This window comes from Misgurnus anguillicaudatus, chromosome 13, assembly GCF_027580225.2.
Source record: "Misgurnus anguillicaudatus chromosome 13, ASM2758022v2, whole genome shotgun sequence".
NCBI classification, from domain to species: Eukaryota; Metazoa; Chordata; class Actinopteri; order Cypriniformes; family Cobitidae; genus Misgurnus; species Misgurnus anguillicaudatus.
The window spans coordinates 21,172,692-21,197,376 of NC_073349.2; the positions used below are offsets into that span (position 1 = coordinate 21,172,692).

General features: G+C 40.4%; 1 protein-coding gene across 8 annotated transcripts in view; it reads right to left on the bottom strand.

Annotated features, from left to right (window-relative positions):
- The window catches only part of casz1 (castor zinc finger 1), a 293,559-nt gene that overhangs the window by 25,728 nt on the left and 243,146 nt on the right, over nt 1–24,685 (bottom strand). For all 8 annotated transcript variants that reach the window (XM_073875363.1, XM_073875362.1, XM_073875365.1 and 5 more), the window contains 4 exons: nt 11,351–11,920; nt 4,170–5,037; nt 3,310–3,375; nt 878–968 (listed from right to left, as the gene is read on the bottom strand). In XM_073875363.1, the coding sequence (XP_073731464.1) occupies nt 878–968; nt 3,310–3,375; nt 4,170–5,037; nt 11,351–11,876 (1,551 nt within the window). In that variant the 5' untranslated portion in view covers nt 11,877–11,920. The remainder of the gene's footprint in view (nt 1–877; nt 969–3,309; nt 3,376–4,169; nt 5,038–11,350; nt 11,921–24,685) is intronic.

Sequence of the window (24,685 nt, forward strand, 5' to 3'; positions counted from 1 at the left end):
ATTTTATAAATTAGTGAAAGTAAAACTTGATGCAGAACAGCATTTAGTATTTTTTATTTACTAAATGATAATAGAAGTTAAATAGTTAAAAAGCGTTCACAGAGGTCACTGTGTCATTTTTAGGATTTTACAGTTTTAAAGTTGTATCTGTAAGAAATATTTCTTTATCAGTCTTTCCAGAAAAATGCAGAATTTTTTGGTGATTGTTACGGGCAAAAATCCTTGATCTTGCGACACGTTTTTTTTTAATGCGATGGAATATGTGCGATATTTATGCAATTGTATGCAATAAAATTGCAGGAACTTGCAAAAATTGCGGGAACTTGCAAAAACTTTTTTTTTTGCAACTTTAGCAGCTTTTCAATGATGTTCACGTCACATAATCACATCACTTCATAACGTTCCCATGGCAACAGGGACGTGGCTGCGCTTGTGTGAAGTAAATGCAAAATTTTTCAACTTTCTGCTAAGATATATGTGATTTTTGCTAGGAAAATGCGGGAATTATGAAATCATGCAAGCGCTGCATATTTTGCGCACAGAAAATTTGGCGTATTTGAAAAAATGGGACCCCTGCATAAATATGCAAACTTTGGCTGATTATGCGTTGAATCATGCGACCGCATAACCACGTTTTTCTGGAGGGACTGCTTAATGGGAGCTATATAAAAAAAAACCTTAATCAATTAATAAAAGGAGGATAAGGCACGCTAATGTTTAGTAGCATGTTTGATTTAAATTGCACACAACATTTGGCTTCAGTCAGACTATTCTTCTCACAATACATTTTTTTTACTCGTGTTGCAGTTCATTATTAATTAAAAAAATTTGTTACACTTTGTATCCCCTGGAGGTGCGTTAATACACCTGTACTCACCTGATAGTTACATTCAGGGTCCATGCAATGATAATGCTCCCTGTATTGGTAAGCACAGTGCACATGGCCACAGTGCTGGCTCCCAGAGAACCTACAAACACACACAACATATCACATTTGAGTTAAAATGTTTCAACAAAAGGTTTGTTATTTATCTAACACACCCATACATAAGGTTTCAGAACCTGCTGGTGAATGAGTTCATCAAATTTTTTGCAATATCTATTACGCATACAAAACAATGTGGGGGCTGATCTTAAAAGGGCAATTTAGCTTTTTATCCCCGCTTGATAGATGCCCTAACACTAACCGAGTCATCTTCACGGAGTCATTATTACTGAGAACTATAAACACACGGCGAAAACAGGCCTGCGCTTCCTCGACCATACGATTGCAATTCGCTCTCCAGCCACAGCAATCTCCACCAAATTAGTTCCATTGCCTTCAAAGGCAGTAGGTAGACTCTTATTAAACTGTAACCCCCGACATAATTCACTCATTTGCTCGTGCTTTAAGCCCTGCCAAATCAGCGTTCGCCTCTCCAGGTTAACAGCCGATGCTTTAATCAGAGAAAGGTTAGGCCTAATAGAAAGGTTTGAGTGCGTCTCCGAACGGCTTCCTCCTCTCGTCGCCCGACTCGCCCGATCTTACGCAGATTGGCGGCGCTTTAAAGTGCCACATTTCCTGAGTGTTTACAGGCTGATTATAACCCTGACGATGATGACTGTTAAAAACCTCCAATTACAGCTGAAAACACACAAATAAACATTCGCGCAGCCGCTGCCAAAAGCACCATCTGCTGAAGCGGAGAAAAAGCTAAGTAATAGAATTTTTTTCTCCCTACTGCCTGGATTATCCCCAGACTGCTTTTACAAATCACTTTGCTGAGTTCATTAAGCTAATTGAATGGTGAATCCACTACCTGCTAAACGTGGGTGGCGTTCTGAAGGGCCAGGGAGGTGGCCGACGCTCGGGGTGGATACGTTTGCTTCTCAAAAACAGTGCGGAGATGAAACCCACCCACCATTAGCAGGCCCTCTGCGTGGCACTCCAACATACCGGGCTCTATGTACATAAAGCTCTCCTGGGACCCGGCAGTATCGCTTTGCCTCTGGTCAATTCCCACATGCAGCGTCAGGGGGCTAATGGCCCGCGCTGCTATTCAGCGGCGGATTAAATATTAATATCGCCACGACACAGAGATTGCCGCACATCTCCTTGTCACAATAGAGACACGCCGATCAAAAATGTTCACGATGGTGGGTACATAAAAGCATTTAGGAGGGAAAGCAGTGACTAAACACTACCAGGGAAGCTCTTTAAACATCAAACTGCGGCAGCGAGGGGAGATAAAGAACTTTTTCCCCCTTATGCGGGGGGAAGGTGGGTGAAGACAAGTTTACAAAGCTGCTTTTTAGCACGACTGTTCTCTCATTAGCGCGTATGATCCCACCCCCACCCTGATCCTTCAACAACCCCCCAATACACAAGGCTGCATTTGCCGATTTTTACGAGCCCTCGTTTTCCTTTTTTCCCCTCCTCTCTTTCCTTTCTTTTTTTCCCAACACGGAAATTGAAACTGTATCTGGGCTTATCTACTGCCTCCCCGCGCATCAACTGCCGAGATGTTTAGACAAATTTTATGCATTATGCAGTGCAAATATCAAAACAGTTCTTGGCAGTGCCAGCAGAAGCCTCATTAAAAATTCCTTAATTAAATCTTCTTGCAAAATGTAATCAGTCCAAGGAGGGTTTTTGTGTGTGCACAAGGAAGTGTGTGTGTGTCTGTTAGTGGCAGGGCTTTGATTTGTGGCCTTCATGTTACGGCTTGGGAGAGTAATCATTAACGCCAAAGCCACTTTGCCTTTTGAAACGCTGTTTTTTCTCCATTTAAGGCTTGAATAAATAAACAAATGATAATCACCTTTCTACTGGCGCGACAAAAGGGATGCAGAAACCGATATTGGAGTGTGCCGCGACTATCTCCGTGCTTTGTCTGGATTCGGAGTGCCTGTCATTTCGTTGATTCGGTATCTTCATTTGAAGTGTAGATATTAAAAATGAAAGCGTCAACTATCTGTGAAGACATGCCCGATGGCACACAAGCACAAAGCTCGGTGTGACCATGCGTTTATCATCAGCCGTGCTTTCCACAAACATTTCTAGTCGTTTGCTTAAGGCTTTATGAAGCAAGGCGCGCTCTGTGCACACAGAGATCGTCTGCTTTGACACTAGCGAAAAATTACTCACTTTCTACGCCTTAATTCAATTAATTTTCCTTAGTCCATAAACCTGGCGTGCTTACTCGTAATTTATCGCCGGCGCGGAAAACGTATTTTCACGAATCTCTGTCCTACTTTATTAAAGCGTAAAATATGTCCTCAATTAAAGAACGTTGTGCTGAAGTTTTGTAAGGGAAAGAATTTGCATACCTGGCGATATATTTCTGGTACACGTTGACGTCCTCAGTCACAGGTTTCTCCGGAGGAAGGCCGTTCCTATCACGGCACGCAGAGAAAGAAAAGGATTAATGGTTTGTGTCCCATCAGTAATAGAAACAAACCGACACAGTATTTACTTATGAGTCATGTCAAAGTTTGGACTATCAATATACATTTCCTCAGCAGTATGGTTTGCGAATGAATCACGGAGGTGTATATGCACTTTGATGCATAGCCTCCAAACAATATAAAGAAAACAGGTTTTGAAAGCATGCATTATTTATACATATTTTGGGAAGGATGAGCTCAGATCTTTTTTTGTTTAATTGTCCCTTGTATGAGGTACCAGTCTGAACAGTTAGAATTTCATTGAACAAACATTTACAGAAAGAAATTCCCATTGCAGGGCAGTTTGTATACCAGGTGGCTACAGATCTGTAGCTTTAATGCTGAACCAAACATGAGCAGCTCCATGCTGGAGATGACCTGGGGTTAATCTGCCTCTTAAGGGTTGGTTCTGACAACAAATCACTATGTATTCGTGAGTGTACTTGCACACGGGCACACTACCGGCTGCTTTGGGTAGCTTAGGGACTGCAGTATAACAGTTTCAAGGTTTTGCCATGACCTGCGTCAACTATTGATAAGGTTAAGCCGAATCAAAGCGAGAGTGCCAAAAATGTCCATGCAAAGTTGTAAGCTGAGTTAAAAGCAAAGAATATCACACCTCACCCAAGTTCTCTGAAATTTAGTTACGAAAAAGCAGAAGCGAAAATTTTCAATATCCCCTGTTCAATATTAAGGCACCTTAAAAAAAACTACCAATGGACTTTTTTTCTGGTTTGTCTTACTTGGCTGAGGAGACGGTTCCAGTAGTGATCGAGTCAGTTTTGGAGAAGCTGGACTTCAAGTAATCAGTGTTAATACCCAGGTGGCCCGCCTGGTCTACTGGCAACCCTGGAGCACTCACGACCCCGGCGGGGGCGGCTGTGTTGATGACCGGCGTGCCTGGAGTCGCTGCCGTAGTCGGGAGTATGCCTGGCATAATTGGAGGATCGACCTTCCCGGGGATCTTCTGGAAGTTTCGTACATCGTATTTGGACGGCCTGCCAACCTTGCCAGTCTTAAAGGCGATGGCCCCGCCCATGTCAGGGTTGCCCTCACCTGGTTTAAAGAGGTGCAGGAACTTGACATTCTCCAGGTCGTACTTAGAGGGCCGCTTATAGGAGTTGCCATTCTGTTGTCGGAGACTCTCCCCCATCTTCAGCTTCTGGATGAAATAATCGTACTTGGAAGCCCGGGATGCCAGGTTCTGGATGTGTGATGGGTTGGCCGGGGGCGTGTTAAGTGAGCTTTGCTTGTGGTCCATTCCGGGTGGGAAAATCTGAGCCTCTGTCCCTGGGAGGGGTGGCTGGATGAGGTTGGCGCTCTTCTCCTGTGCTATTTTGGAGTTTAGCTCTTCGGGTTTGGTGTGCACGGGCCAGGGCAAGGTCTCTCCGGCCTTCAGCTTACGGATGTACTCCTCGTACTTGGAGAAGCGAGCTCGACGCGTGGCCTCCTCGTTGCTCAAGGAGGAGCCGTCTGAGGTAGCTGCTTTTAGCTTTTCAAAGCTGATCTTCTTGGCCAGATCATCTCGAACTTGCTGGTCATCATAGCCGAACATGTGTAAGAACTCGTTCATGGTGTTGGCGGCGTAGTCCCGCAGGACAGATGCCTCCCCTATAGAGAACCAAACAGAAATAGATGATTTATTTAATGTAATAAGCACCTTTTGCAATACAAATCATATCTCAATGCTCTATGGCAATGTACAAAAATCCATAAGATATTTTTTTTTATCAAAACAAGTTGTCTTCCCCACAAGAAGGATGCAATGCATTAAAGGCACAGTTTGATTGCTTTACTGTGAGATTAAGTCTGCACCATTAACTTTCATACAGGTCTTGAGAGAAAGGGTCAGGACAGAGGCTAAATGAAAGGACTTGGGTTAAAAGCAGGAAAACTGCTTTACTTTCTGCTTAACCAGCCCTTATTAAAACCAAATTACAGCTCTTCAGTTTGTTTTCTGTGTGTGTGTGTATGAACGAGAGGAACACACAAACCCCCCTGGCACTGGCGCACTTACTTCTTGGCTGCGATATAGTGTTTACCACAGCAGATGAATGTAAAAAATCTCATCTTGTCTCAGTTTGTCTGTTATGAGAGCAACCCTGGTACAAGAACACCATTCCAGATGACAAACTTTAGACAGAGGTGTCAGATAAATTCCCTTTACCCCTGCCAGGACCCCAGCCCTGCTTCAGACCTTTTCGCCATTTATTTAATTGGCTTTTTCATTGCTGGGCAAACGAGACGGTTAGAGGTAACATTAGCCACGGTGGTGGTAATTAATACTAAAATATTTCAACATTGTTCTCATATTTCTCTGTTATTGCTAAATCGGTCTCTCATCTGTGCTTTTCACATCTACTTCTCAGCATGTAAAATAATCCCCAAATTTCCATTGCAGCATTAGGGCTTGTCCTCTCCGTGCCACATCAGTATGAAAGGCGATCCGACAGATCGAAGGGGCATGAAAATTTTAAGAGAAATGTATCAGGTATTTGATAGGTAGGAAATTCCCACCTCTTTGCCATGCATCCTGTTATCATCTGCTTTGTTTAACCACACCATTATTTTATTTAAAGTTTTATTTCATGCTGAATGGGGTAAGAGCCTTGTGTCAGTTTTCACAGCTAACCCAAATAACTCACTTTCTTACTTCTGCACTGTTTTGGGTTGAATGACTCTATTCAGTGACAAGTTTAAAATAAGGCGTGTTAAACTGTTGTAACACTACAAATTTGACAAAATAGGATGCAAATGACGGCTTTCACTCACTGAAAGCAGTTAGCAACATATTTACATAATACTGCTTTTAATGTCCTAAAGTCTGTAGTGTACCATATTAGTGCCTTAAAAACAGTATTTGTTAATTAACCCCAATTTTCACAGAAACGTGCCAAGGCAAAAACACTGACTTACCGGCTATTATTACTAACTTAATGAGGGATATTTGATGCTACACATCCCCATTATTTCAGTTTGGCAGCACAGGACTTCAGTCGTAAATTTGACATCCACTGGATGTATTTTGGTACAGGTCATGACTGCTTAGAAGGGTTCTGTCAGGTCACGTGACTGTACACAGCTTTAAAGTCAGAACAAGCTCTTTAATCTCCGTCCCTGAACCTTTTCCAAGGGCAGCAATCAAAGACACTCCTGTTTTGGGTAATTGGACTTATTCCACTGTACCTTTTTCAAACAGCTGGGAAACTCCCTTTATTTTCTGACAGAAATCCCCCTCTTCGTCTGTGTCAAAAGTTAATAATGTCAAAAGGCATCTGCAGCATATGTGATCATTATATTTACATTAGTCTTAAAGAGACAGTCACCCTAAATTCTATCAATATGTGTGTCAAATAGCTTAATAAATAGCTTTCCATTGGTGTATGGTTGGTTAGTATATGCCAATATTTGAAAATCTGAAATCTAAGGGCGCAAAAAAAATATTGAGAATAAAAAAAATAAAAGTTGTCCAATTCAAGTCTTGGTTTTTAATATACGCATTTTTGGTATATTTATGGCAGAATATATCAAATTATCTTCATGTAACATGATCTTTACTTATAGAGGACTATGTTATGTGACTTTTTAAGATGTCAAATAAATCTTTGGTGTCCCCATATGTGTGTATGTGAGGTTTTAGCTCAAAATACACCATAGATAATTTATTATAACATGTTAAAATTGCCACTTTGTAGGTGTGAGCAAAAATGTGCCGTTTTGGGTGTGACCTTTTAAATGCAAATGAGCTGATGAAATGCAAACACTCATTGCCATATGATGGTGGTTTGTTGAAATTGAAACTCAATTGTTTTGTCAATTATTTTCTGTCTCTCTCTCTCTCTCTCTCTCTCTCTCTCTCTGCACTAAATGGCAGTGTATTGGTTGGACTGTGCAGATTTAGGGGTGGTATTATTATAATAATAAGATCCCTTTCTGACATCATAAGGGGAACCACATTTCAATGACCTATTTTTTCACATGATTTCATAAAATGGTTTACCAAAACGAAGTTACTGGGTTGATTTTTTTCACATTTTCTAGGTTGACAGAAACACTGGGGACCCCAATTATACACTGCAAAAAAATATTTTCAAGAAAAAAATTATTTTTATTTTTGGCTTTTTTTTAGTAAAAATATTTTAAAATTCTTAAATTAAGATGCTTTTTCTTAATGAGCAAAACGACCAAGAAAATAAGTCTAGTTTTAGACCAAAAATATAAAATTTAAGTGATTTTGTGCATTAAACCAACAAAAAAATCTGCCAATGGGATAAGCAATCTTTTCCTGAATATTAAGAAGGTTTTTTTTTTGCTTACCCTATCTAAAAAGACTTATTTTCTTGGGTCGTTTTGTTCATCAAGAAAAAGCATCTTAATTTAGGAATTTTTAGATATTTTTACTGAAAAAAATCAGATTTTGATTATATGTCCCCTTTAATATCCTAATAATTTTTGGTATAAACATCAATACATTTGACCTATAGAATATAATGTTGGCTATAGCTACAAGCATACCTGTGCTTTGTGGTCACATATAGGCTAAAATACTTACAGCTGTCTAACAATTTAAGTGTGAATAGACGTGTATAAAATGTATCTTCCGGGTAATCCATCTTTTAAGCATTTATTTTTGGGTGTACCTTCCCTTTAATTCTGAAATGTGGTGACAGATGTCAACATCACACAAATGCCACAGCTTCTACAGTAATAGCTGTAGTAATACTAGTAACAGGTACTAACAGTATGCAATGTCTAACATGCTAGGGGGCGGTCCTGTACGCGCTTAATAGACTATCAGTGTCAGGAGTACGATTGGACTTAAACTGCACACATTATGCCAGGACCTGAAAGCAGATAACCTTTTAAAACAGCATGTAAATGAGTTTTCCCCCTCATCCTTATCTCACACGCTCCAAATGATGTCATGTGCATGTGGTTGGAAAGCCACGGCTTTGGGGGAAAGGTACGATTTGCCTGGCTGAACTCCCAGCTCCCTCTTTTCCTCACGAGTACAAAAAGAAGTGCTCCTAATCTCACCACTTCATACAGGCAAATTCCAGCCGGTGACAAAGCCCTTGTCTACATTTGAGGCAATTAAGGCACATTTTTCCCTTCGCTGTGTGATAACAAATGGGCATTATATCTCCTTCATGCTGACCAAACATGGCCATCTGACTCTGTCTTCAAAAGAGGGCTGATGATAAGAACATATAGACAGGAATCTATAAATGGACTTATCAAGGACACTTTTTAAGCCAAGCTCTTAAGATAGACATTTCTGATGGTGATTTTTAAATAAACTGGTTAGAAAGTATTCTTTGTCAAGCAGCATAACAAATGTGACCCTGCCTGTTACATAAATAAAATCATCTTGCATAATGTAAAAATGAATCTGTGAAAATATTAATTCCTGATATCTTTAATATTGACTGAGTAAAGTCATGACACAGATTGAAAATTAATGATTGAAATCAAATCTCAAAATGATATCGCAGGAAGGGTCACAAATATAGAAGTTTCAGTCACAGGTGTTTGTACAGCGGCTTTAAACGTGGCTCGTCCAATGAGAATATAGAGGAAAAACTATTTTTACTTCCTCTATAACAAGTATATTATAAAATGTTATAAATTAATAGTAATAATATTGAATATGATATTATATGTGAGGCCCAATCAATGTCTAATAAATTTCACAACAGCAAACTCTCTGTGGTCAAACTGTCAGACCAAAGAGGATCTCTGTTGATACTCGCCTTTAATACGTTTTTATTTTTGCGCTTGTTCCTAGTGAGTTGCACGGGACGCGTCAGGCTGCTATGGGAGACGCGTTCAGTGATTTTATGCTGATAGCGATTCTGCTCAGTCCCCTGATGTGAGGAGTTAAATGTTTTGAAGGTCGCAGTTTCTCTCATTGATCTTGCGATGTTTGTTAATTACATTGTCACTGATGTTGTGAGAGATAATTAAGCCACTATGTTTATATGCATAATTATGTGCGCTCTGCATCAGCCTTTGAAAGACAGCAGCGCGAGGGAAGAAAAAATATTTTAATTGTGAGGCGCGCGCAGTAACATAGCAGAGTAGATGCCCTAGTTACAATCAACAAAGTGAGAAAGGAGGGGAAGAACAACTCAAGACAGGAGTGGTGACTAATGTCTGTTCGCTGCAGTCTTCAAACTGCGTTTTCTTTGTTTTGAGATGCAAAAGCAGGCAGGGACCAGGGGAAGCAAAGGTGTAGCTTGTTTCTTAACACAAACACATATTTATAGATAGCTGTTTATGACCATGAAATAAACACAAAATGACTAATTAAAACCACAAAGCACTCGCGTTTGCCGGAAAATGCACCATTTTCTCAGAAGTTCTTAGCCCCACTTCTGTGATAGAGGCCGCGTGCATCAACCATAAAAATGAAAAAAAGTGCAGCATTAAAAAAAAGAAAAGTTAAAAAAAAGTGAACCAGCACTAACCTGATTTTGACAGCTACAGTATCTGAGAACAAAGCTACTTTCACCCAAAGTGAAACGTCTTATCTCCCGGTGTTATCTAGCATAGTTTGTCTTGTTGTTTGTTGCGCACCTTTGTTGAGGTGAAAGTTCAAGGCGTTTTACAGTTTTACAGATTGTGCTGGTTTCTGCACATTAAGCTTATCACTTGTAAAAAGTGGCAATGTGCATGCTGCGTTATCTAGACGATCATGCTGCAAATACAGACGAAAATGTAATGTTTGTTTCTTCTTCATGTGGAATTGAAGGGTTTGCATTTACAATCCTCTCCTGAAGGTAAACCACGGTGTGAAACCATGACATACAAAAACAACACTGTTTTTTCATTGCATTTGCTGTACTTGAGATTTTATTTAACGTGAATCTTAAGGATTTAGAGACTGTGAGATAAACTTTTGAACTATATTTGTCAGAACAGGGTACTGCATAATCAATGAGCTAATAAGATTTGTTTAATAATTTTAAAGTTTTAAAGGGACATTACACTTTTTAAAAAATATACTCATTTTCCAGCTCCCCAAGTGTTAAACATTTGATTCTTATCGTTTTGGAACCCATTCAGCTGATCTCCGGGTCTGGCGCTAGCACTTTTAGCATAGCTTAGCGTAATCCATTGAATCTGATTAGACCATTAGCATCGCGTTAAAAAATAATCAAAGAGTTTCAAAATTTTTCCTATTTAAAATTTTTCTTTAGTTACATCATGTACTAAGACCGACAAAAAATGTAAAGTTGCGTTTTTATAGGCCAATATGGCTAGGAACTATCCTCTCATTCTGGCATAATAATCAAGGACTTTGCTGATATAACATGGCTGCAGCGGGCCTAGAGATATTACGCACTGCCCGAAAATAGTCCCCATGGTTACTTTCAATGGCAGGGGACTATTTTCGTGGTAGTGCGTAATATCACTACGCCTGCTGCAGCAATTGTACGTTTGCAAAGTCCTTGGTTATTGCGCCAGAATGAGGGTGTATTTCCTGGCCGTGTCTGCCTAGAAGGTCGCAACTTTTGGTTTTCTGTCGGTCTTGGTGCACAATGTAACTGCAGAAGAGTCAAGTATTAAATAAGAAAAATATTGAAACTCTTTGGTTATTTTTTTAGGCGCGATGCTAACGGTCTTATCAAATTCAATGGATTGAGCTAAGCTATGCTAAAAATGCTAGCGCCAGGCCCTGAGATTAGCTGAATGGATTTCAAAACGGTAAGAATCAAATGTTTAACTCTAGGGGAGCTGTAAAATGAGCATATTTTCAAAAAAAGTGGAATGTCCCTTTATTTCAAACCACTTTCGATTCTGTCAAAGATTAAGTAAAGAAAGTCTAAACCAATGAAACCGAGTTGGTAAGAAAAGATGTTATCTTGTTTATGCATGTTTTGTTTTGGTTAAAAAATGCGAGCAAGTGAAAAAAAGATACCTGGTGAGGCAAAGGGAGGTTGCCGAGGTGGGGCATCACTGGGGGGCTGGTAGCTGTCGTCTTTTTGCGGGCTGCCCTCCGAGTCCCTGTCCTCATGGTAACTGCCTTCATGGGAGCCGGGCATAGTCTCTGCCTCTTCTGTATTGTCCTCATCATCACTGCAGCCTTGGGGCTGCACCATGTATACACCTTCAGGTGGACCATCGTCTCCATTGTTGGGTTTGAGTCCCCTGTGTTCGATCCCTTCAAAGGAGTGGGGATCGTCAGCGTACTCGCCGTTCACCCACTTCTCGATGGCCTCGCGCCGTTTCTGGTCCTCCTCCAAACTCTGGCCCAGAGTCAGAGCCTCTGGGAAGTCATTTTCAGGCCTGTCGCCCTCATCGTAGTGCAGGCTGCCCCGCTCGCTGTTGTCCACTATGTCTGAGTCTCCCTCGGCATTCTGGGAACTGCTGTCGTACACCACCTGCCGGCTAAGCTTGGCACAGATAGCGTTCAACTTTAGGCCACCTTTCCTTTTGGCGGCCATCTTGGATTTTCCTGAGGTCTTTTCAGTGCATAAACTCCTCTCAGCTGTTGATGAGACAAAAAGAGAAAACAACAATTTTGTGGTTAATGTCTGTGATTGCTGGGAGTAGTTCGCAGTTAACGGCTTTTATTATTGAACAAAAGTCAACAACAATGGTTGTACCATCCTTGAATACCATATGCACACCACAATGCCAAAAAAATCAAAAACTTGTTGACATTTTACCTTGTCTGTAACTATTACATATCTCCTGGCACACCTTATTTACAACAATAGGGAGTTGAAAGGACAAAGTTACATGCGTATATATGTAGGTTACGGATGGTAGTCACACCTATAAAAGAGTGTGAGAAAACGCAAGCTTGCATTTAAACTTCATCACTACAAACTGGGATGGAGAGACGACCAAAAGTGGGGCACATTTTAGCTGGACTCATGAATATGAATTATGCAACATTCTGCCATAATAAACCCTATTTGCTGAAAACAAGCAGTTTTGCCATCGGCAGCTTTCTGTGCATCAATTCACGTCATCAGAAGAGATTCTCTGCCGAGAATAGTGCTACACTTTCAGATCTCACTTAATGTAAAGTGTGAATACAAGATGACTTGAAGTGTCGTGGTGTGGCCAAACGAAACCAAGCTATTAAAATATAATGATGGTTGCCCAAAAATGCGACTTAGAGTTTTTAAGTACAGCCAAATTTAACCATGAATGCAAGAAGACAGTGGAATAAAAATAGGTTGACACTCAAGTCTCCACCCTAAAGGAGTCCAGGCAGTAGCCAATGGGAGTAACCTAAACCCTGACAGAAACACAGAAGACTCAGAGAGACTGCATCTTTAAGCAAAGGAGAAGACAGACAGCATGAAAGAGATAAACCAGAGCAACTATGAGAAAGTGTCTATAGTGCCCTCACCGACTTTACCTCATGTGACCTCACCACCTCCTTAAGGCTTCCACTCAAATGCACTCTCAGACACCAAAACCTGTCCTTATCAGACCATCACATCAGCAGATTTGGACCGAAACAAGCATTTCTTATTTAAAAAATGTATTTGAGAGCCAAACACCAGTTAGACGCACAAAATCTTTAGAGAGTTTAACGTGTATAGCAGCTAAAAGCTAAATATGACCGTCCAATAACTGACTAAAGTTTTTTCTATGACTTAATTAAAACATATTTTGTTAAAATTGATAAAATTAACCAAATTGGATTCTGTATTGCTCATTTGCTATTTCACCCCAATGTGCTATCTGTAAGATTATTCCCTGTGTCATCCCCCCACCCATCGCCCCGCAGCTGTTCCGGGTCTGTCCGTATCCAAAGATGCCTATTTAAGGGCAGAATTCTCCCACCCTTTTTCCACAAATCTGATTTAAAGATTCAGTAAAGTTCACTTTAAATACATTTTCCAGACTCAAAATGAAGCGCTCCCGTAATGTATGATGTTTATCATGCAGTAAATAAAGAATGGGAAACCTGCAGGATGTATAACGGTCTGTTGAATGCTTTAGAGATGAGCTATTTCTAACCACCCTATGAAGCTGTGCAAAATGTTGTTTGGCTATCCAGTGCAAATTTGGTGCAAAAGCCCACATCTCACGTTGTTTGTGGTAATAGTAGCATTGCAAAAAATACATTTTTCTCACACAGATAAGTGGAGCTCAAGGTTAACCTGTTAAATTGTGTGCACCCTGTGGCCCCAGCACATGCTTTCTCAGTTACTGTATTTACTCTCAACACTTCCTCCCTGAAACAATGAGCTGAGGAACTATGCACGCCGTGCGTCTCCAATCCATACGTATCAAAAGTGCTCATTTTTACCTAGGACAATTGGGAGGCTGGGTTGAAGAGGTCAGCCGGTTGAGGAGCGCAATTTTAAACGCAAAAAAGAAAAGGAAAAAAATATCACCTGCGAAAACTATTAGGAAGTGGAAACATAAATTCTGGAGTATTTTTTCAGAACACCTCCGAAGGAAGATTGAGGTCATTTGGGCGTAACAGTAAAGGTCATTTACTGTTTACACTGCTCAGTATTTCATTCTTTAACTACTGATTTCCTTTGCATTGCAATTTCGCTTTTCCTTGTAGGAAATGACCCCTGAGAAGCGATCTCTTTCCATTACTCACTATTTATGTGCGCTTTCCTTAACAATCAAACGCACGTGCTCAACAGTCAGTGACCGAATCGTACACTTACCAAGAGCCAAATGTCAATATAAAATAAAACTTTGCGCGCCTGTTACTAGCCATAACTTTATAGAGATTTGCCCCAATACAACAAACTTTCAGTTAGTATTGTAATCCTGAGATTAGGTAGCAACAAAGGGTTAAGGGAAATTAATGGATTACGGATTACTTTTATGTGCATATTACGTTTACGTTTATGCATTTAGCAGATGCTTATATCCAAAGCGACTTATGCTGCGTTCAGACAGGCGCGGTAGAGGCGTCAAGCACGAGTGATTTCAATGTTAAATCAATGTAAAGACGCATTGACGTGCTTCTGGAGGTGTCACGGCCCAAATGAGGCATTTAGCACGGCGCGGTAGACACGATTCCGCCTCACGTGAATTGAGCGTTGCCGTGGGTTGAAAATATTTTGATCTTTGGCCGAAAAACGCGCCGCGTTAACCAATAAGGAGCTTGTTCTATTACTGACGTGATTACATGAAGCAAGCGGATTTGCCACGGTAGAGGCGTCAAGCAAGTGTGATTTCAATGTTAAGTCAATGTAAAGACGCGTTGACGCGCGTCTGGATGTCTTGTGGCGCGAATGAGGCGTTTAGCGCGGTAGACACGATTCCGCCTCACGTGAATTGAGCGTTGCCGTGGGTTGAAAATATTTTGATCTTTGGCCGAAAAACGCGCCGCGTTAACCAATAAGGAGCTTGTTCTATTACTGACGTGATTACATGAAGCAAGCGGATTTGCCACGGTAGAGGCGTCAAGCAAGTGTGATTTCAATGTTAAGTCAATGTAAAGACGCGTTGACGCGCGTCTGGATGTCTTGTGGCGCGAATGAGGCGTTTAGCGCGGTAGACACGATTCCGCCTCACGTGAATTGAGCGTTGCCGTGGGTTGAAAATTTTGAACTTTGGCGGAAAAACGTGCCGCATTAACCAATAAGGAGCTTGTTCTAGTAGTGACGTGATTGCATGAAGCGAGCGGATTTGAAGAAGCCCCTCCCATGACACGAATTTCCGAGTGAATAAAGCGAGTAAACTAGACGCCTCAAACACGGCTGGTATGAACCCACGGTAGCAGTGCAACATTTTTTATATATTATTTTTTGGGTCATTTTGCCTTTATTTGACAGACAGTAACCAAGAGACGACAGGAAAGTACAGGGTGGAGAGAGGGGCATGGGATCGGCAAAGGACCTCGAGCCGGGATTCTAACTCGGGTCGCCGGAAGTGCATCTGCACCATATATTGCAGCACTGTCCACTACACCATCAGGTTCGACACAGTGCAACTTTTTTCAGTATGTGTGTTCCCTGGGATCGAACCCATGACCTATGCATGGCTAACACAATGCTCTACCATTGAGCTATACAGGAGCATTTTAAAGTTTTTAGGTTCTGTTCATTTCTATTGTTAAGTCGGCATTTTTTTGTTCAAATAAATATCTTCTTTTGGGCTTAGTTATCACCTTGGATGGCACAAAGGTGACTTTAATGATGCAAGACTTTACATTTGGACGTACTATTCCTTAAGGCCGTGGGCTCAAAAGACGCAATTGTCTAAAGTCAGGATCTGAGGGTTTTAATGAAAGAGGATCAGGGCACTAATGAGACAAAAAGATCACGGTAGACCGGTTAGTAGCTGCTGCATTACATACGTTTCAGACAACAGCTATGCCTCTGCACCGATTGACAATGCTATGGCATCGCTACTGTTTACTCCAAGTCGTTTGTGTTCACGATAGCGTATAGTGCAATAAAATCAGTACGGACAGATGAAAAGAAATGCCAATCCTTTGGGAGCCCACCAGCACTTGGAGAAAAACAGATGTGTAACAAACAGCAAACATCAATGATTTGATCCAACTGTATGTTTTATTTTTACTGACAGCGAGTTATTCTGCGCCAGGGACGATCATAACAACCACTTGTTTTCTGTACAAAGTGCCTGTTTATTATAATGCTGACAATATTTTCACTGGAAACAGTGCAGAGCAGATACTACCTTGATGCTTTAACCGTACATGGTGAAAAGCGTCTCGAAAAAGCCTAGAATCTATTATAAACACATTCGACAATAAGAGCACAAGATGTTTTCCCTTCTATATATGTTGGCACATCAAAGGCCCTACAAGCCCTGTTTCTTTTCAGATGTGTAAGGTGGACAGTGAAGATCCCTTGAACGCGGCTCGGCGGGCCCTCCGTGTCTTGTTTAATATGGAGCTTCTGTTTATGTGCCGGAATGATATCATGCCCAATCAAGTGGTGTTTCAAATCCTAATAATGCCGTTGGAAGTGCATTATTTGTGTGAACGTGTGCTGACTGCAATCAGCCCACCAGAGTGAGGAAGTGGCTGTTAATGACTGCTTAGATTGGCGTGTCCTGTTCTCTCTCTCTCTCTCGCTCTCTCTCTGACAGGAAGAGTATGCACGGTAAAGCTAGGATATGACATACTCTTTCTCACCTGGCATCTCTCTCAAGGATTGTTCTGGAAAGTTATTTGCTCAGAGTTCTTGCCTAAGCCTGGTTGATATGAGGTATCATGTTGACATTGGAAGGATAAAACTAGGGGCTTTGTAATGCATCTTTTAGTATATATTGACATGCAGATTTTTGTAGGTAGCAAAATTGTTACTTAAAGGGGTCATATTATGAAATTTAAAAAAAATTTAAAATAAGTATTTGGTGTCCCCAGAGTGCGTATGTGAAGTTTTAGCTCAAAATACCCAACGGACTATTAATTATAGCATGTTAAAATGGCCACTTTATAGCAAAAATGTGCAGTTTCTGGGTGTGTCCTTTAAAATGCAAATGAGCTGATAAAGTGCAAACACTGATCGCAATGATGGTGGTTTGTTGCAATTGAAACTTTATTTTGCGATCAATAATTTTTTTCTCTTTCTCGCTGCACTAAATGGCAGTGCCATGGTTGGATAGTGCAGATTAAGGGGTGGTATTATTATAATTGCACTCGCTACCTACCTCACAAAACAGGCGAAATCTGAACGACCTTATTTTTTACATGATTGCAGAGAATGGTTTACCCAAATAAAGTTACTGGGTTGATTTTTTTTACATTTTCTAGGTTGATATAAGCACTGGGGAACCAATTATAGCACTTAAACATGGAAAAAGTCAGATTTTCACGCTATGACTCCTTTAAAGGGATAGTTCACCTAAAAATGAAAATTCTGTCATAATTTTCTCATCCTCATGTTGTTTTGAACCTTTATGAATTTCTTTATTCTGATAAACACAAAAGAAGATATTTTGAGAAATGATGGTAAACACACAGCATATAGTGTCCATTGACTTCCATAGTAGGAATAAAAAATATGACGGAACTTAATGGGTACCCATCCACTGTGTGCTTTTCATCATTTATCAAAATATTAACTCCATAATTTATCACAATAAAAATATTTTTTTCCTACTATGGAAGTCTACTGTATGGTCACTTACTGCTGTGTGTTTACCATAATTTCTCAAAATATCTTCTTTTGTGTCCATCAGAAAAAAGAAATTCATACTTTTTTTGCCTTTTAAGTGTAAGAAAATTACAGCTTTTGACATATTTATAAGCAAAAGGTGCAGCTCAATGGCCAAATTTAGGTAAATGTATGTTTTCTGCAATAGCATTTTAGACACTTTTATTAAAAAAAATGTTGCTTAATTTTTAGTCCGAGTTATTTTTTGTAGATGGCTGGTAGGTAAGCAGCATTTAAATTTTATTGGCTCAAAAATATTGGCACTTTGAACATATAACTTAACATATTTGATAATTCAGAGCATACATGAATGCATCTTCTACTGACAAAATTTGATTATTTGTCTTTCTTTATTAGTATTATCATGTATTTATCTTGGGTATTTAATCTCTATTCTGAAATAATTTGTGTTTTGGCAAATTAAGTAACCAGGAATGTATCTGAGCGAACCCGTGTTGGTGTGTATTTGCTCCCCTACTGTACAAACACTCGGACAGACACTAGCACATGCAAAAATAATCCCCTTTGTTTTTATTTTGTTCATTTACAGCTCACAGGAAGGAGTTTGTTTTCCCTGTCCCACCGAGGGAAGGGGAGCGGAAAGTCAGCGACGGCCCCGTTCCCCACACACCCTCGTACCCCAGCATCTGGCCTCTCTTTCGGTTTTATTACACAAGAATAACAATAAGCAGGTCCGCGACCCCCGTCTACAGAATTCGCCGTATTTTTTCCAACGGTCTGTGCTGATGCTCCAAATTTCCATTTTCTGCATGCATATTTAATTGAGTTTTGTCCCAGTGGTGCGGAAATGATTTGTTTTTTGCTCTCTGTTCACTTGACTCCTCTTCGGAGTCGGTAACCCTGATTAAGACGTTCACGTTAATTTCCCAGCGCACACCTTTTTTTGTGCATTAATGGTTCTGATCGTCTAATTAAAACTTCTCAGCTTCGCTGCTGATCACCGCTCGTTGTGCCTCTGACCTGAAGTTTTAATTGCCGCGTCAGAGGCGATAATAATAATTTCTGGGTTCTGATGATTAAAAACAATGCCATTCCCAACTGCTGTTTAAAGCAGGAAGAGAAGGAAAGAGAGGCTGCGGTGGAAAATACAGAGGAAGATCAGGGGATGTTCACAGAAAGACAATTAGAGGCTGAAAAGATGGTATTTTCGTTGCATATTTGAGGTATGAAACTGGTTTGTTAAGCTCACACTTCTCAGAACTGGTAAAGAAGGGAAAATACTAAAATAAAATACAAAATACTCTGTTTGCCTGTAAGACTGTCCCATCAAAAAAGACTCAAATATAAGCCCGACTATTATCATTATTAGTCCTTTACGCAATATACAGGAATATGTATTCTGCTACAACACGTTAATATAACTTGCGCATATTACACACATTCCTTAAAACTTCCTATCAAAATCTTAAGTACCCTTGGTTGGGAATCAATGCTCTGTGGTACTTATTTTAATAGTTTTGCTTTGGTCTTAGAGTTGTAATCTGATACGGCTTAGGTATCTGTTTGAAGTTTAAAAGCAAGTCTGTTGCATTAAGAAGCTGAAAATAACGTCAGCTGACATTTGCAATAATGGCAAAAGTATGCTGGGGTTTTATAAACTGCACATACTCATACACACTCCATCATTCTGTCTTTTTTCTCTGATGGACTCTAATGGATTTTTCAGATTCCCATGCATGGATCAATTTTTTAGTGGAGGAGACATCCGGACAAAACAATTATGCTTACGAGTTGTTGTTTTTTTTTTGTTTCTGACTTTTAAGTTTTTGGAGAGGCAAACGTCTCAAAATATGAATGCGGAGGGCATAAACACGAGCACACACACACACTCGCTCAAATCTGTTTTATTATTAATCAGTTGGTTGCACATCTGCTAGCTTGCAGTGTGTTTTTTCCCCATCAATAAAGCACTTATTGCTTTTAGTCTGGGATGTGACCTTGCATGTTGCATGCTGTCTTTGTGATGACCTTGAAGGACCTACTTCCCCTCTTTCTCTCTCTTTCTCTTTCCAGCAGACTGTAACCTTCTGCCACATACAATAATTATGTTGCAGGTAACAAAAACAAACAGGCCGTGCAGAAAAAAAGCAGGCACATACATGTCAGTGGAAAGAAATGCAGATGCATATTTTGATGCGCGAACGGAAACATTTCGTTTAAGTTGCAGTCAGGTGCCGCCCCTTCATTTCTGAGAACAAATACGTCCCCCTGAAACCCACTGTAATTTAAGACCCTTATAACGAAATGTTCCCAAAAGAAACAACGCTGGAATAGTTAAAGTCGATGGAAAAGTAAATCCTGCACCTGACCAAGACAGAGGCAAAGCTCAAAAATTAAACCATCTGTTGAGGTGATCCGAACGGCTCCGCGCGTGCCGTCATCAACAATCGCACTTGTTAAAATAGCAAAGGAAGTCTGTCTCACAGCTGGCACCGTATTTAGACCAGGCCGCTGTGGAGACCTGGCCTGATTCCAGCTTGAAAACCATCAATTGTTGCAGGAGGCCTATTGTACAATAACATATTATTTTTACAGCTTTTAAAAATAAAACACGACAAAGGCCCATCACCTGTTTGGTGGTCTCACGCAGCCAGATCTTTAACTAAACATTTGGCACAGAAAAAGCCTTTAGTGTCTGCTTTAGTGCTTCCTGGTTTATAGCTCAGACTACCTGTTAAGGGAAAGCTTGATTGAGATGGGTACCATCAGACAGGGTTAATCTGACCCCAACAGCCATGTTTGGGCAAAAAAATCTGACGGGAAGCTAGGCAGAGCTCCCAATAGTCCCGCTGCCACTAAAGGGCACTTGAGCTGATATCTACACAGATTAACTGCTTGAGATGTATTTCTGTCACGAGGAGCTGCGGTTAGCGCGAGGGATCGTGGAAGCAAATAGCCGCAGAAGAGGAGATGTACGCAAGGACACAACGTGAAAGGTTGGTGGCCGCCGGAGCCGTTTGGACCGGAGTCTGTCACTCAGACTCATTATCTGAGGGGATATATTTAATTTAGTGGTTCCGGAGTTGCTCTGCTGAGTAAGCCAAGCCAACATTAGGGCCGTCCTCCAGGGGAAACACAGCACACGCCGCTCGATTAGTTATCAATTAAGAGTGCAGAAACCTCCACCTGCCGTGTGAGAGCTGAGGAGTGGTGGTAAGGAGCAGGACTTTATTCTCCGTCTCTATTCCTAACTCCCTGGGCGCTCAACGTCAGGTTAACCTTGATATGAAGCGCTGTCAAGCTAGATAACGTCAATCAAAGAAAGCCCTCGAAGATAACCTCGGTGTGAAACCTAAAAGCAACCTGTTTAGATGTTTAGACATGTCGCCCTCTCACCAGCATATTCATTTTTATTAATGAGAAATAGGTTGTGGCACTTCTTAACAAGAGTCATTTTGACAGCTTTGAGACACTTTGCCATTAAAAAATAAATTAAGCGTGCTGCAAAGAGCTTCGGGTAAGCGTAGTTTAATGGGAGGTTTGTCGGTGATAAAACAAACCAAATTTGGTTGTTGGTAGTGCTAATTGATTTACCTGAAATTAGTTTTTCAGATACTGAATTCAAATGTTTTTGAAATTTTGCAAATTCCGTTTGCGTTTTATCACACACCGTAGATCCAGACGCACATCTCCCTTGCATGAGAAACGAAGGTGGCGTTAAGTCAAAAGAAATTTAGACAGGAAGTGCCGTTGACAGCTTCGATCCCTGGCCACCATTAAAACATTTGATCTGCTTCACAGACTCTGACATTTTAATTTCTTCGTTCTATACACACAGGAACAATTTGCAAGTCTTCCCTTAACTTCTCCAGGTTCAGGTGCCTTCCTTAAGATCTACGTGTCATGCATCAAAACCTCTTTGAAAAACACGATTAACTATTTTTGCACGGACTTCATTTCGAGTGAGGTCATTTGACACTTGCTTCTAGGTGTCTTAAAGCTAAATTTGTAATGGGTGCAAACACGAACATCCAACCAATGCTTCACTGTGTTATACTACAAGTCAAAAGTTTGGACACGTTTTACTTTTTAAACTTGAGGGTTATGTATAAACCAGCAAGTTAATAGTAAAGAAAAATACTCAGCACACACGCAAACTCAATACTACTTTAATGTTACAGTAGACAAACGGGCTGGCTACTTTAAAGACTTAAAAATAAATCAATAATATAATAGATAATACAATAAAGCGTTTTAGTTGAGCATAAGTCCTATACTTCCAGTTATGTAGCTTCGTGCTTTAGATGAGTTTATGATTATATAAAATGTGCATAGTCGTAAAGAACGAGTAGGTGTGTCAAAACTTTTAACTGTTTAACTATATTACCTCTTTGGAAGATGTCTCTAGCTTGCCATGGCTTTATAAACATCTACAAATATAAAAATGCTGTGTGCATTTAGGCTTTTTGTGAGAACATTTCAAGTTCAAAATGGAAACATTTCAGGCCTGTGTAAAAAAAGATGAAATACAAACCGGATAGTCTTAAAAAAAACAGTGGCTGCTTTTTCGAAACCATCATGAGATAGTAGAAAGCATCTCTACTAAAGGTGTGTGTGTGTGTGTGTGTGTGTGTGTGCTATTTTGGTCGAAGAACACAAAAGGAAGTATTGCACACTGACTCAAACAAAGAATATGCTTTTGATAAAACCACATCAGCATTCTACTCTAAAACAGCCCGGTTTCCTGATTTTTTAGATGTGATGTAACCTCAAACGGAAGCTACACCAGTAAACAGCACAACAGCTCGCTGCACAACAAAACGAGCAGCAGTGATCACAGACGTTGATAACGGTTTCCAAACGGGCGGGCGATGAGGGCAGTGTCATTAACGCACCGTTGTTTTTCCAACGCGCAAAAATGTGCACGAATGGATCCCGAGCACGCAGCTTGCAATTTTGCATTTCACCTACATTAGTATTCCACTTATTATTATTTTAAAATGAAAACGGATACTCTGTTGAAGTGCAAATCTGATGAATTACCGTAGCAGATTGCCGTTATCAATTATTAAAGCGTATTTTATAAATATTCAGCTCTGTCATGCATCTAATAACGAAGGCTTTGGAGAAGGTTACTTCCTGCGTGCATCCTAATGTGTCAGAAATGCGCTTTTAATCACAGCCGTGTCTTCACATTTGAACCTTTAAAAAACGCAAGGATGGCCAGCTACATGGCCACGCTGTTAAAAAGCCTGGATCATTTGAGGGGAGAATAATGCATTAAGATGCTCCTACCTTCTGGACGCACCTCATCCCAGAGCAAGTGCGACCATATGGTGCTACGCATATTCATGTTCCTCAGTCTGCACATCTGTAATGCTTAAACAGTACTTCAAATGGGAGGAAGAAGAAGAGATGAAAGAGTAAGAAGAGAAAAAAAAACTTATTTTCCCTTTAATTTCTCAGTTTCTGCGTTTGAGATGAGGACAGGCACCGAAAGCTGATCCTGGTGCGGTGTGTGCGCTGTGTGTGTGAGCCTGTGGTGTCTATCTGTGGGTAAACTGTGTTGTCAGGTGGGCTTGCCGCTCTTTCCCCAGCAGGGTAAATACCGGGCGAGGACGATGGTGAGATTAACGCTGTCAGATCTGGAGCACTAACCCTTCATTATCAGAGCACCAGGGCCTACACACACATACACTGTCCTTTCTGCCTGGGTAAAGAGTTAGTAATTACCAAACCAACCTCTTCCTCTCTCTGTCTCTGTACTAGTCGCTCATACTGTTACAGTACTATGTTTATTTTGATTTTATCATCTTTATGCCAAACATTTTGTACGGTTTGTATTTTACTATAGGAGTTTTATCTCAATAAAAGCATACAATTTTTTATAGCATTATATGGAATTATTTTACAAGTAAAATAATTTGTAAATCATGTTTTGAACCGTATAGACGTAACAACATAAACAAGCGGCTTTCGTGGTCAACACGTAACTTCCGGTAAACTCTGCTAAGAAATAACAACAAAGTACTTTAAACGTAGTTTATTTAAATAACAAGCAAAATAAACAACATGTATATTACCCAGGAAACCAAAACATTTGTTATTTTCGACGAGGTATTTGTTCAAGAGTTCAATTTAGCAACTAGTCAGACCATAAAAAAACTGAAACCGGAAGTAAAGTTCGGACCAGAGGCGTATTGCGTCACTGCACGTGCGTCCGATTAAACCATCTATATGTATTTACAGTATATATTAATATATGTATTTAAACTAAATTACTATATATTTAGTTACTACAAAAACCCATTTTTGTGATTTGCTGTTTTTCTACATAAAATCATTTAAAGAGCATTATGTTAAAATATAACCTTGTTATCTTTAATATTGACTGAATAAGGTCATGTCAAAAAAATATTTAAAATCAATGACAGCCTGGATATCACAGACATATATAGTATTTAGTATATATATGTATATTACTATACAGTATGTTTTAGTACATAACACCTATAGCTCTGTCACTCACGTGGGCGTTATAAGTTTGTGTCCGCCTCAGGTTATATCCTGTTCCTGTTTCCACCTACCGTACCTAACAATAAACCTGCCAAAAATAATAATTTTGTCCACCTGTGCCATGTGTGCCCTCCCTCCCAATATACACGGTGACGTGTCTGTGTGTCGCTGTGCGACCTGACACACTTGATGGCGTGCCAGCCGCGATCACAGAACGTGCGTGTGTTCGGTGTATTAAGTGGCGCTTTATCAAATTAGTTTGATACCCAGCTGATGAGTAATAAAGGTACAGTCGGGCTCCCACTGACTTCCAGACATCAATCCTCTAAGCGAGAGCCAAAAGCAGGGCCTGGCACGGCCTAAGGCGTACAGAGCTGTATTTACTACAGACAGGCTTAGCATCTCTACAACCAAACTAATATTAACAATAGGCATGAGGAGCTAACCTGGCGCTGTCTGTAATAACGCTTAACAACAGTATATTGTGTGTGGGGGTTGTTAACAGGTAGTCACAAACTAAAGTATCTCCTTTTATCCAAACCCTTTTGTTTGTCATCTTGCTTAAAGTCCATATCAGAATCGATGGCCTGCCGCTGAACATTTTTCCAAACGTCATCCTAAAAGGATCCAGGAAGAGATGAGAGATGATAGCG